This window comes from Antechinus flavipes, chromosome 5 (genome assembly GCF_016432865.1).
Source record: "Antechinus flavipes isolate AdamAnt ecotype Samford, QLD, Australia chromosome 5, AdamAnt_v2, whole genome shotgun sequence".
In the NCBI taxonomy this organism is placed as follows: Eukaryota; Metazoa; Chordata; class Mammalia; order Dasyuromorphia; family Dasyuridae; genus Antechinus; species Antechinus flavipes.
In genome coordinates this window covers 512,120-525,860 of record NC_067402.1, presented here as the reverse complement: position 1 = coordinate 525,860, position 13,741 = coordinate 512,120, and the positions used below count along the sequence as shown (strand labels likewise).

At 41.8% G+C, this 13,741-nt stretch overlaps 1 protein-coding gene and 2 long non-coding RNA genes across 3 annotated transcripts in view; all 3 read right to left on the bottom strand.

Moving 5' to 3' along the window:
• Window positions 1-13,741, bottom strand: part of LOC127564356 (uncharacterized) — a 177,595-nt gene that overhangs the window by 4,300 nt on the left and 159,554 nt on the right. The window lies entirely within an intron of this gene.
• Window positions 54-3,736, bottom strand: LOC127564351 (zinc finger protein OZF-like). The gene is made up of 2 exons (XM_052000834.1): window positions 3,057-3,736; window positions 54-2,344 (listed from the first exon to the last, which is right to left on the bottom strand). Exons 1-2 carry the CDS (start codon window positions 3,274-3,276, stop codon window positions 924-926), a joined length of 1,641 nt encoding a protein of 546 aa, XP_051856794.1. The 5' UTR covers window positions 3,277-3,736; the 3' UTR covers window positions 54-923.
• Window positions 4,709-10,911, bottom strand: LOC127564355 (uncharacterized). Its single transcript, XR_007954242.1, has 3 exons — window positions 10,801-10,911; window positions 9,862-9,914; window positions 4,709-4,830 (listed from the first exon to the last, which is right to left on the bottom strand). It is a non-coding gene; the product is annotated as an uncharacterized LOC127564355 (long non-coding RNA).

Below are 13,741 nucleotides of genomic sequence, written 5' to 3'. Positions count from 1 at the left end.
GCAGGTAGGTGACTGGGTGGAAAAGAAGGATCCAATATGACTAAGAAGCTGTCTGCCATCCCTAGTCATCTTTTATTTTTCCTTCCTCACGTTCCATGCAGTGTTATAGCTAAGAAAGACTAAGTATAGAAGGCATTAGCTCTAGCACATCTTGTCCCATTTTCCTCCTTATTTTAATATTTTTACTTTTCTTCATAGATCTGGCAAGAACCAATCCTCTTTTTTATAAAAAATCCTTTCCGTATTGGTTACATTTATAAGGTTCCTCTCCAGTGTGGATTATCTTATGTATAGTAAGAGAATTCTTTCTTCTGAAAGCCTTTATACACTGGTTATAGTTACTAAGAGTTTTCTACAGTGTGGATCCTCTGATGTAGAGTAAGAGATTCCTTTTTTGTAAGTCTTTCCTAATTGGTTACATTTATAAGGTTCCTCTCCAGTGTGGATTCTCTGATGTCTATTAAGAGATCCACTTCCTCTAAAAGCCTTTCCACATTGGTTACATTCGTAAGGTTTCTCTCGTGTGGATTCTCTGATGTCTATTAAGAGTTGCCTGCTGTGTAAAAACCTTCCCACACTGGTTACATTTATAAGGTTCCTCTGCAGTGTGGATTCTCTGATGTACAGTGAGAGCTCTCTTGTCTCTAAAAGCCTTTGCACATTGGTTACATTCATAAGGTTTCTCTCTGGTGTGGATTCTCTGATGTACATTAAGATTTCCTTTACAACTAAAAATCTTTCTACATTGATCACATTTATAAGGTTTCTCTCCAGTGTGGATTCTGTGATGTACAGTAAGAGCTGCCTTGTCTCTAAAAACCTTTCTGCATTGGTTGCATTCATAAAGTTTCTTTCCAGTGTGGATTCTCTAATGTGCTGTAAAAGATCCCTTATGTTTAAAAGTCTTTTCACATTGGCTACATTTATGATTTGTTTCCTGTATGGATTCTCTGATGTCTATTAAGACCTCTACTTTCTATAAAAGCCTTTCCACACTGGTGACATTCATAAGGTTTCTTTCCTGTATGGATTTTCTGATGTCTATTAAAAGTTTTACTTTCTGTAAAAGCCTTTCCACACTGGTGACATTCATAAGGTTTCTCTCCAGTGTGGATTCTGTGATGGACAGTAAGAGCTCCCTTATCTCTAAAAGCCTTTTCACATTGGTTACATTCATAAGGTTTCTCTCCAGTGTGGATTTTCTGATGTCTATTAAGAGTTGCCTGTTCTGTCAAAACCTTCCCACACTGGTTACATTTATAAGGTTCCTCTCCAGTGTGGATTCTCTGATGTACAATGAGAGCTCTCTTGTCTCTAAAAGCCTTTGCACATTGGTTACATTCATAAGGTTTCTCTCCGGTGTGGATTCTCTGATGTACAGTAAGATTCCCTTTACAACTAAAAACCTTTCTACATTGATTACATTTATACGGTTTCTCTCCGGTGTGGATTCTCTGATGTACAGTAAGATTTCCTTTACAACTAAAAACCTTTCTACATTGATTACATTTATACGGTTTCTCTCCAGTGTGAATTCTCTGATGTACAATAAGCTTTCCTTTACGACTAAAAATCTTTCTACATTGATTACATTCATAAGGTTTCTCTCCAATGTGGATTCTCCGATGTACAGTAAGAGCTGCCTTGTCTCTAAAAACCTTTCCGCATTGGTTGCATTCATAAAGTTTCTTTCCATTGTGGATTCTCTGATGTGCAGTAAAAGATCCCTCATGTTCAAAAGCCTTTTCACATTGGTTACATTTATAAGATTTCTTTCCTGTATGGATTCTTTGATGTCTATTAAGACCTCTACTTTCTGTAAAAGCCTTTCCACACTGGTGACATTCATAAGGTTTCTTTCCTGTATGGATTTCCTGATGTCTATTAAGAGTTTCACTTTCTGTAAAAGCCTTTCCACACTGGTTACATTCATAAGGTTTCTCTCCAGTGTGGATTCTTTGATGTGCAGTAAGAGAGACCTTACATATAAAAGCCTTTCCACATTGGTTACATTCATAAGGTCTCTCTGTAGCATGGATTTTATGATGAATAGGAAAACTATTTTTATATTTGAAAGACTTTCCATATTGGTTAAATTCAATAGGTTTCTCTGTAATGTGGATACTCTTATGTCCAGTAAGAGCCCACCTTTCTGTGAAAACATTTCCACCTTGATTATGCTCATAAGATTTCTGTCCACTGTGGATTTTCTCAAGTATATCACAGATATTATTCCAAGAGAAGTTACCAGGACCATCACTGATGAATCTTGGCTTGTGAGTTTCTACTACAGGAAGACTTAGCTCTGAAGTATTTTCCTTCATTTCAAGTCTGATTTCTTTTTCTGAAAAAAGAATTACAACAATAAAACAAATACAGACACTATATTCCCAAACACATATATTTATAGACTCTTCCTTCCATCAGTAGACTAGAAACTCACTAATTTTCTATTTCCTAAAACAGACATTAAATGTCCATAATCAGTCACTTGAATATCATACTAGCTCACATCCTAAGGATGATTTAATTTCTAATGAGCTATCAGCTCAAATACATTGTATCCTTACAGTAAGCCTGTGACAGTAGAGAAAGTACCTTCATTCTCAGTGCCCATCTCAGGCCAACAGCTCAGAATGATGGGCTGAGTTGAATCAAATCCCAGCAGCTGGAATTCACACCTTGTGGATGCAATAGTGGCTCTCACTATTGCACTTGATAAATTATCTCCACTCTCAATTTTCCCCTTTCCTTTTCATTGTCTGAACTTTCTGGTGATTACTTTTAATTTTATTTATTTTTTCTACATTGTCTGAGATTACATTCATAATACTAACACTCTTGTTTTTCTTAGTTTTTTTTTCTTTTTTATCAAAGGCATAAGTGATTTGGTTCTGATCCATTCCCCCCCCCCCTTTTTTTTTTGAGATGGCCATTACTTATTTCTTTAAAAAATATGTCATTGTCTTTCTTTCTAAAATGTAGCACTGATTTCAGGGTAACTCCTTGAAGCCTCAGGCACCATAACTTTCATATCCCTGTTGGCACCCACTCACCTGGAGAGTAGTTCCTCAGGCCTTCTTGGTCCAGAATCCATTGTGATTTTCTTTGCTTAAAATAAGAGATCACATATTCACTGGGAACTAGAAGCCCTGGAGAGGGAAAATCAGTTAGAGAAGAAGATGGAGAGAATTTTAAAATTTGGTTCTCTTGAGGGAAAGGATGAAGATCCAGAGCTGCCTCCATTTTTAGATTTCCCCTGTTAGGTTCACACATATCAGTCTATACTCATCCATTAGTGCTGTCAAGGAAGGAGCTCCCAATTGAATGTGCCCCATTCTGCTATTGTACCACTTGTTCTGAGAAAGAGCCAAATGCTCTTCTCCCACGTCCTCTCCTTTTAGGCTCCATTCTGGCAGAAACTTTTAAACAGAAGTGGGTTAAAAGAGTTATTGGGCTTGAGAAGGTTTGAGCCTGATCAATACGGATTTAGTCTTGTCACCCTTTCTTCATAGAAGGACAGACTCATCCTATAGTTTCCATTATCTATTATCTAGAAATTACCTAAAAATTTAATGGGGCTGGTAGTGCAGTGGAGATAGACATAATGTACCTGAGTTTAAATTAAGCCTCAGACTGTTACTAACTGTATACCCCTTTTAATACCCCAATTAAATCTGTTTGCTCAGTTTCCTCAGCTCTTAAATGGGGATAACAGTATCGCCTAACTGGGAAGGTTAATATGACATAAATTGACAAATTCTGCTTTATTTTTCATTTACAAACAAGCATTTTTATAACATAGTACAATAGATAAGAAGTTTGAACACGAAACTGCAAATTAACAATGTACAACTTGCCATTTCTTTCAAATAGACAAACAAATTATCAAGTAGATTTTTTTCCTTGACTTTGCCCATCCCCATGCTAGAGATGGCTACCATTACATAGAAACATGCATACACACACACACACACAAATACGTATAAGCATATACATACATCCATATATTCTACTATGCATCTTTCTACCTATTAGTTCTTTATCTGGATGTAAATAGAATCTTTATTTCCTTCTTTATCTATAATTTGGGGACTTACAGTAGTCAAAATAGCTCATTTCCTGGAAGTTGTTCTTATATAATATTGTTGGGAATATATTGTAAAGAAAGCAGATGGCACAACACTTGGCAATAGTAGTTGAAAAGAAATGCTTATTCCCTTCCACTTCTTTCCCACTATTCATGATGGAATTTGAGGGCAATGGGAAGGCAGATTAAGGACAAACTTCCTATACTGGGAACAACTAGGACTTTGGGATATAAATTGATGCTCTTAAAAAAGAATATTCCAAATGCTAGAACCATCCCCAAGAGGAATGGTTTGTAAGAAAAACCTGCTTGAGCAATTTTCAGGGCTTTGGAAATAAATCTGTGTCCAAGTAGATAGAGATTAGACAACATAACCTCTGAGATTAGTTCCATGTCTGAGATGCTTCTACACTGACTTGATCTCTGACTTGAAGCTCCCTAAAACTGGTAAGAGACAGCTTTAGGAGCAACAAAGGACACCTTCAGTTTCCTATCATACAATGCAAAACAGTGCAGGAAGATCCTGTCTCTTAGACACAGGGGACCAGCACTTTCCCCATTCTGAGACATCCCTTGATTGCAGATTTGGAGTCAGCAAAGGAAATGCCCTTACCTAGAGAGAGCAGGTTCCAGGCATTCTCCAACATGACCTCCTTGTACAGCTCCTTCTGGGGATTGTCCAAGAGGGCCCACTCCTCCTGGGTTAAGTCCACAGCCACATCTCTGAATGTCACCAACTCCTAAACCAACAAAAATCATGACATATAGAGCTGGAAGTCCCTTCAGAATTCAAGAATCCAACTCCCTTCAATTTCCAGAAGGAAACTGAAGCACAGAGAAGGGATTTGCTCAAAGGTCATAACATTTTTGAGTGTCAGAGTCAGCTTCACAACCATGGTCAGTAAGAGTCTCATTGAATTTTGAGAAAAGCAATGTATAGGATCAGTTGGAAAAAACCTGAGAAACGTTTTGTGTGGAATGCATCTTCTTGTGGAATCGGGAAGAGAGCTTGTGTTTTATCTGGGAGGCAGATGGATCTGAGAACTAGAAGGAGATGGGAAATTTCTTCCTCAGCAGAACTGATTCCAGTGATATATTCTAAAGAAAATTCTGCCCAATAAGATCAGGAGTGAAACAAGGTTGCCCCTAATGAACGAAGAATGGAAATTGTTACAGACATCAGCAACAAATGACAGAAACCTAAAAGGAGATTTACCAGTGACATTTTAATGACTAAATCAGAGAACAAGGATTCAGGGATCTCAGAAATGATAACTTTGTGAAAGGAAATGAGAACGATTGAACAATATCCCCAAATTTCTGGGTATCAACTAATGGAATCCTCAGAGGAAAACAGACCTGCAACCACACATTAAATGTGATAGTTAATAGTTTATAGAAAGTTGCAGGATACACAGTGAATCCTCCTAAGTTAAGGTAATTTCTGGGAAAGTACATGAATAATTGAGAAATCCCATCCAAATATGGAGAATATGCAGACAGTACCTAGGAATTAAAAGAATTGTATAAATTCAATTGCAAAGCAATCCTTAAAGAAATGCAGGACAATCTAAAAGGTAGAAGAATCGTCAGTGCTCAGGATTAGGTTGTGTCAACATAATGAAAATAACAAATACCACCAAATATAATTTAAAAAAAAATTTTGCTGAAGTCATTAGGGTTAACTGACTTGCCCAGGTTCACACAGCTAAGAAGTGTTAAGTGTCTGAGGCCAGATTTGTTCAGTTCTCCTGACTTCAGGGCTGGTTCTCGCTGCACTGCACCACCTAGCTGCCCCACCCCCACCCCCCACCAATATAATTTAAACCTTTACTGTTATACTAACATGTTGATTCAAATTTTACAAGGAAGGTGATCTTAGGGAAAACCTTAGTTTCCAAGGAGCCTCAAGACACTTAATGGCCGTATGACTGTGAGCAAACTCCTGGACACCTGTCTCAGTTTTTTCATCTTATGTAAACTGAAGAAAATGGCGAATAGCACTTTTGGGGCTAGCTAAGGCAGGATGGCAGAGGGAGAAGGGGGAGCAATGTGGTGAAGTCCTCTCCAAAGACTCCTAAGAAATCTAGACAGTGTCACTGAGTGGATTTTGATGAGGAAACTTGGAAAAATCAAAGTCCTTCATCAGGTTTGGCTCTGTGAAGGGGAAGGGAGAGAAAAGGGACAGAAGGGAAGCTTGTAAACCCTGGGGAAAAGTCTGGTGGTTATGCCACACTTCTATTGTCCTGACTCAGTTTCCCTAATTATCCTGACTCAGTCCTGCCTACGTTTCCCTGCTTCTCAGCTCTGCAAAACCTCCCCTCCCTCTTTATCAGAATACTTGATAGAACATCAGAATATCAGATATCTTCTTACGAAGATGCCTCCCCCTGATTATGTCATCTCATCTCTAGCGGCTCACCCCACCCCCTCAGACTCCCTTTCCTGATCTCAGCACCCTGACTCCACCCCTGCCTCAGTCTACCCACCTGAATCTGAGCCAAGTGTATATATGTTTTTGAGAATTCACATTGTTTGCTGGATTCTTAGAGACAATAGTCTCATTCAGTCTCGGGATCAAACCATGGATCCATTTGGTCCTAGTATATCTCTCCACTTAATAAATTATTAAATACTCTCTAATCTTTATCTTGCTCAATTTCTCTGGCATTACATGGTGAGGAAGACACCTTACAGGGAGTATTCCTGCAGTCAGATCCTGTGTAACAGGGCAGCAAGACTCAGATCCACATTAGGAAGCTGCAACAGGATGTTTTGTCACCCTTGATCCAGGTCCCAGTCACATAACCAGGGTCAAGGGAATCTGTTCTGGGGAGAGAGGCTGGGGCAGGAAGCCAGGAAGTTAGGGTTAGCAGAAGCAGGGCCATGTCTCAGGCTTGGGCTGAAAGGAAGAGTCTTCACTCCAGCCCAGCCAGGAATGGAATAACTAGGGAGGAAATCTCAGAATAAAGGGGAACCCACAATTCTGCCCTGAGTGAGCCAGCAGAGCTGATTGGGGGCCAGCAGGGACAGAGTCCAGCAGTAATCTGCTGTCCTCACAGCCAGGTCACAAACACAGAGCTCAGACCAGGAGGAATGGGCAGACTACTTTGGGTGTAGGCCGTCTTGCTGCCCACGGGCGAGAGGCTGTAATAAAATAACACTTAGCACCCCAAGAAAGCAGCAACAAGAGGAGCCCAGACCTTCCCTCTAGGACTGCTGCAGAGCTCAGCTCCATCTTCAAGTCTGACCTGAAGAAATGGGCCAGAATGGGCGAACCAAGAAGCAAACAGATCCTCCCCATGATCAGCACCATTGTTGTCTGAGACACTGAGGAAGAAATTCAGAGGAGGGACTCCTGTCTCCAAGCCCTGCCCCTTTGTTAGGCCAAAAACCCAAGCAGCTTCTTAGAAAAGGAAGAGCAGGAGGAGACATGGTGATGACTCAATGGAAAAGAACCCAGGAGTTCCTAAGACCTTGCCCACACATCAAACTCTCTACAGATTTGTGGGGGCCAAAGGGCAGCCAAGAGGCCAGGACAAATACTGTGGCAAATTCAGGAGGCTTAAAAGGGACGACAGTAAAGGGAAGGCTTCTCAGAGGGAAAACAAGTCAGCCAGAAGAGACCAAGACCAAACTTCCCTATCACCAGACCTGAGAACGCCATTAAAAAGCAGCCAAGATACAAGACTGTAAGCTTTAGTCCCCACATACTTGTTATTATTTGCTTTTGGTGAGGCAGCTGGGGTTAAATGACACAGCTAGCAAGTGTTAATAAGTGTCTGAGGTCACATTTGAACTCAGGTCCTCCTGACTTCAGGGCTGGTGCTCTCTCCACTGTACCATCTAGTGGCTTCCCTCTTTCCTCTACCACCCCCTCCCACTCCCATATCTTCTAGAGAGGATAAAGTAGAAATAAAGAACCTCAGATCACTGCCATGAGACAAGCCCTGAATTTTGCCTCAGAAAGTGCTTTCAGCTGCTCTTCCCAGAACCTTGTGGAGTCAAAAGAACTTTCCTTACTCAGATAAAGTCCAGGCAGAACAGTCAAGGATCACAGGAGACCATGTTCTGGATCCCTCCCCTGTCCCAGGAGCCTTAGGAAAGTTCCAGAATGTCCCAGTATGGGCAACCTCTTTTGCTCTCCCACCTTGCTTGCCCCTCCCATGGCTGGCCTCTATGCTTTTATGTGAATAGAGCTCCTGCTGGCCAAGAAAACACAGATCACTTCCTGAAAGAGAACCTGGAATGAAAACAACCAGAAACATCACAGTCAGAATGCAGAGCTTCCAGGTCAGGGAGAAAACCCCCAGAAAGAAAATCCAGTGCAATTCAGGTACCAAGGAGCCACCCTTAGAACCATGCAAAATTTGACAGCAACATTGCTAAGAAGCACAGAACTTGGAAGAGGACATGCCAGAAAGCAAAGCACGCTCTCTCAATCAAAAAGAATCTGTGAAACAAAACTGAATATAATGATAAGGGAGGAAAGGACCTTTAGTGAAAGTCTTTACAAGCATTTCTGGTTAAAAAAAAAAATCGTAAATGGAGAAAAGCTTAGAAATTGAAGCACAAGGGAAAAGAAATATCAAAAAAGCAATCCAGAATGAACTAGCCTCAGGGACTCAAAATAAAAGGACAAATTAGTTATAGTCAATTATGGTGAGATGATGTGTTCCTTGGGCCCTATTGGGGCTCAGAGAGGGAATTAAAGTAAAGATGGGAGGGATTCTGTTATGTCTTGATGATTTTAAGGAGAGACTAGAAAGAAAAGAGGAATACCCTAAGGTGATGGAGAGAAAGGAGGACTGGGAAATGTTATCTGAGGTAAGGAGGTCCGCAATTAGACATTTCTGCCAACAAGGAGGAAGGAATGGGTGGGGACATCTGCTGTCTGAACTTCACTCATCTAGTCAAAGGAAGGACAAATACACACAACAAAGAGATGAAGAGAGAAATACATTTTACTCACCAGTGAAAAGGGGGAAGAAGAAAACAGGGAGGGGCAAGTGCAGGGAAGATGGACTAAGTGCGGAACTAGTCCTAAGAAAAACAAACTCAAAGGATGTAAAGGAATACATACTGATCTTCTGGAGGTGATAGGGAATCTGAGGGATTAGCTGTGAATGGGGATTGAGTGAATAAAGAGATTCCATAAAAAGACTGGAAAATAAGGGCACTGAACCCAGAGGAGAATGAAGACCCACCAAGGTTCCAGAGGAACAGTGAGAAGAAACAAGCTGCCTGCCACTTAAAGGAGGACGACTAGTCCGGACTGAGGAGCATTTTGTAGGATATCGTCACTGTGTTCTGTTTTATTTTTCAGATTCATGGTGTATTGCATGTAATGGAGTTTCTTTTACTTGTTTTGTCAATGGAGGGGGAGCAGGTGATGTAATGAAAAGGGGACTCTTGATTGATACAAATGTGCGTGCGTGTGTGTGTGTGTGTGTGTGTGTGTACAGGTATCCATAGGATATGTACACTTGTATGTATAAAAATTCTGATCAATGCAGTGATCCTGAGAACTCGGGATGGCCTACTGCCTACCCCCTGATAAAGAGCTGATTCTCCAGATGTTGCTCAAGTTATCAAGGACCCAATGGGTCGGTTTAAAACACAGAACAGAGGAGTGTTGTTCCTACAGTGTTACACCTAATTAAGAAAGGATCCATAGGTAAAGGATTGCCACCTTCACACTCCATTTTCTGTGTCTGTGGAAGTGGTTGTGACTGCTGATGATGGTCAGATCATGGATGGACTGCACTCACCCGAGGAAGAGGTCTCAGGCTTCCAGGACACATTTCCTCTGGCTCCAGGATCCCTATGGAGGTAGCAAAGTTTCCAGAGTGACTCCATTTTGTCAAGTTCCTCAAGTTCCTCCATTTGGTGCCTGGCCTTTACCTCAGAGACCACCGCCCCCACTCTTTATAGGGCCCCAAATGAAGCAACAGCTAAATCTCTTACTAACCATGGTCATAACTAACTGAGGGAGACTTTAATTCTAAGCCTCTTTGAAAACTAAGAGAAAGTCCTAGAGCTCCTGGCAGTCCTTTCACTTAATTACCTCTGCATAGAAAAGTCCATCTTACTCACTCTATCATCTTAGTCCCGGGCTGCTTCTCTTGGTATTCATAGTCTGGATGACCTCTATTTGGGACCTTCATAATAAAACCATACCATTTCCCTCCAATTGTGTTGTCTACATTTGTCCCAGTACTTATTTGGGTTAGGCCTTGGTCCCCTGAAGACTGAAGTGTAGAAGTGTTATAGGCCAGAACTTGAAACAAGGTGCTAAGTCTCTGTAATTGATAGAAACAATGCTGATGTATTGAGTTCACACATTAGTTCACATATTTAAGAGAGCATATAAGGAGGAGCCCACTAAAGGACAAGCCCACTAAAGACTCTTAGAGATTCACTAGTCGGGGAGATTCACAAGACAGAAGCCCACAATCTGCGTTCCTGGATTCCTACGGACAAAGTCTGAAGTCTGAAAGGCAAATCCAGGCAGGGTGGGCCAGTAAGTTGTGCAAAAGGTTGGGAGTCTGGAAAAGATTTAAGAGTGAGGAGCTCATCAAGAGGAAAGTTTGGTAGAAAGGGAGTGTCCTGAAGGACACTCACCATAGGTCAGAAGAGGAGAATGAGACCCAGTGGCAAGAGCAATGAACAGAAGTCAGAAAATACAAGGGATGTTGACTCAGACCTACCTGGGAGCTGCAAGCACTGGGCTGGCTTCCAGATGACAGAGTGATCGTAGCTGGAAGGGAAAAAAGATCTGAGATGGCTGGAACAGACGAATCTCAGCTCTGAGACTTCCTGCTTCCTGCCAACCCAGTCTGACAGGGATTTGCTAGTCCCAGAAGGCTCCTTCCTGCCCACTCCCCAAAAAACCCTTTCATCCAATCACATCCACGGGCAGGATTTAAGGATTCCCACCATGTCTCCCACGATCTCTGCCCCACTCTCTCCACCTTCACTCCCTCTTCCTCCCAACATACATACAAAACTCCTCCCAGACCACCAAACTCTACCCCAGGCTCACACTCCACCTGGGTTGTCACTTCCCTGCCTGGTCATCTCTGAGAGCTCCTCCTTTGCTCCCACCCTCACCTCCTCTTCCTGAGCAGAAAGACTGCCCTGCTAAAAGAATGTTGTCCCATTCTAAGAGATGAAATAGCCCAGGCGATAAAATTCAAGACGGCCATAGTAATTCATAATTTAGAAATAATTTATTTGTAACTGGCCTAGATGATGTGCACGGCCAGGACGGACCTCCAGTAGGATTCTGGCGTGGTTCCTTGCCCAACTGAAATAGGGGCAGCCTTATAAGCATTCTTGTTTACCCTTGCTGGCACCTTTGACATCAAACAGTGACTCGACTTTTACGGAAAGATACAATGGCAGATGTTTTAACATAGATAGGGATCAGGGTTAGGTGACCACCCTCATGGAACAGATATCCTTGGGAGCATTGTTGATCTGGCACTTTGAAGTGCAAAAGAAGTCCCCTAATCTAGCTGAGCAGACCTTTTTCTGGCCCTAAGACTAAGGGAGTGGAGGCGAGGCCAGTCCTTTGTCCATTTCAGAGAGACCTCTCAATATCCATGGTAATGGGGTTTAGATGTATGTTTTAAATGTGTGTTTTTAATATGTAATATGAGTTTATATATATTAACTGATAGATTGACTCTTGATGGTAAAAATTATAACACTGAATGTGGAAAAGTTTGTATGGCAATTCTACCTTTGAGCACTTTTAGTCTTATTGAGGTCTAGATGTGGGGTACCTAAATGAAATTAGGGTTTAGTTGAGGTCTAGTGGCAGGTTTGGGGTACAGGGAGTCAAACAGAGCTCCCCTGGAACTCCCCTGGATTCGGCGCAAGGATAAGCTTTTATTGGCCAGAGAGTTAGATTGATAAAAGAGATTTATTATTGGGTTTGGGAGTTAAGGAAATAGGTGAAGGTAGAGATAAGGAGGGCACCGGACAGAGGGTCCAGTGGACAGAAGATCCTCACATGGCTAGCATGTTGGAATCTCTGCAAAGAGGGGTTCCCAGCGTGGCCCTTTTATAATAAGAGACCTAACTTGAGGGGCTTTTGGGTGTAGCCCCAAAGTTGGCTCAGATCCGGATGGGGCTGGGACAGGTCCGGATCTTCTATTGGAATTCAAAAGGACCAGGATTTGTGAGTAAAAGGGTAATTACGTTAATTAGGGGGAGGGGGGAGGGTTGGGAATCAAAGATAGGAATATTTCCCATATCAGTCTCTGCAGGCCCTGGCCTTGATTCAAAGTGGGCAGATTTGATACAATCACCTGGCAGTTGACAGGATGACCGGAGAAATCAGTTGAAACTGCTGTGAGCACCTGAAGACAATAAGGTTTAACTGGATGACGACTTTCCCAACTCTCCAAAGAGTTGGACTTGACTGAATGACTCAGTAATAGCAACAACAAAAGTTCTGTAAACTGACAGCCTCCTTTCAGGTGAGACTAAGCACTTCTGGGGGCACCACAGTGCCCAGAGCCCTGGCTTTGGAATCAGGAATACTCCACTTCAGAGGTTTAAATCCTGCCTCAGACACTTATGAGGTGTGTCAGCCTGGCCAAGTCACTCAAGCCTGTTTGCCTGTTTCCTCATCTGTAAAATGAGCTGGAGAGGAGACCCACAAACGATTCTAGCCTCTTTGTCACCACAGAAATGACTGAATCTACTGGCATTTGAATCACATGAAACTGCTGTGATGGCCTGAAACCCATCGGATTTAAGTGGATGAGGATGGCTTTCATGCAGTCCAACATGTTCATGTACCACAATTTATTAGACAAAATTCAACTGAAGAGCCTCTATTTTGTTTCTCTTTTGCATCTACCTTTCTCTCCCTCAGTTTCTTTGAGTTTATGCATTGCACTGGGGTCTCTGAGGCACATTTGATCACTTTTTAGTAAATCCTAATAGCAACTGGGTTTTCAGAAAAGTTGGACCAATTCATAGCTACAGACATTGTATATTACTGTGCCTCTGATTCTCTAGCTTCCTAACAATAATTCATCTTTTCCGTTCATCACTGTCAATCTCATGGATGTAAGCTGTAGCTTCAGAATTGAAATATTTCATCAATGATAGCATTTTAATAAAAATATTTGCTGCCTGAATAAATATGGCAAGGAACCTGTTTCATTAGTTGCACAGAAAGAGCTGCTTATTTAGGAAAGACATGCAAGTTTGCTAATTGAACAAAGACCTAGGTTTACAATTTCCCACATCTTGCTGCCTCTCCCAAGTGCCAATCACATCCAGAAGACTAAGTGAGCTCATCTGAAGTATGAGCCCAAATCTGAAGCTGAGGACCCAGCAGGAAGTGGCTTTGAGGGTTTACCTTCAAATTCCTCTTTGGCTTCTCAGATCCACAGGATCAAAGGATTTAGAACTAGAGGACACCTTAACCCTCACCTAAATGCAACAAGAGCCAGTTAATTGCAATTACTCCCCCCAATCCAGAGAGGCACAGAGCCAAGATTTCTACCCATGTCCTCTGACTCAAAATCTAATGACCTTTCCATGTCACCATACTCTTTGCCTCTAGGTAGAAAAGAAGGATCCCGCAGGCAATTCTTGCAAAACCTTGTGTTTCAATTTCCCCTACAT

Excerpts from the sequence above, each read along its gene's own strand:
- LOC127564351 (XM_052000834.1), bottom strand. The coding sequence starts at position 3,276 with ATGTGTGAACCTAACAGGGGAAATCTAAAAATGGAGGCAGCTCTGGAT. Across the intron at positions 2,345-3,056 it reads CCTGAGGAACTACTCTCCAG|AAAAAGAAATCAGACTTGAA; the intron begins GTGAGTGGGTGC and ends TTCTTTTTTCAG.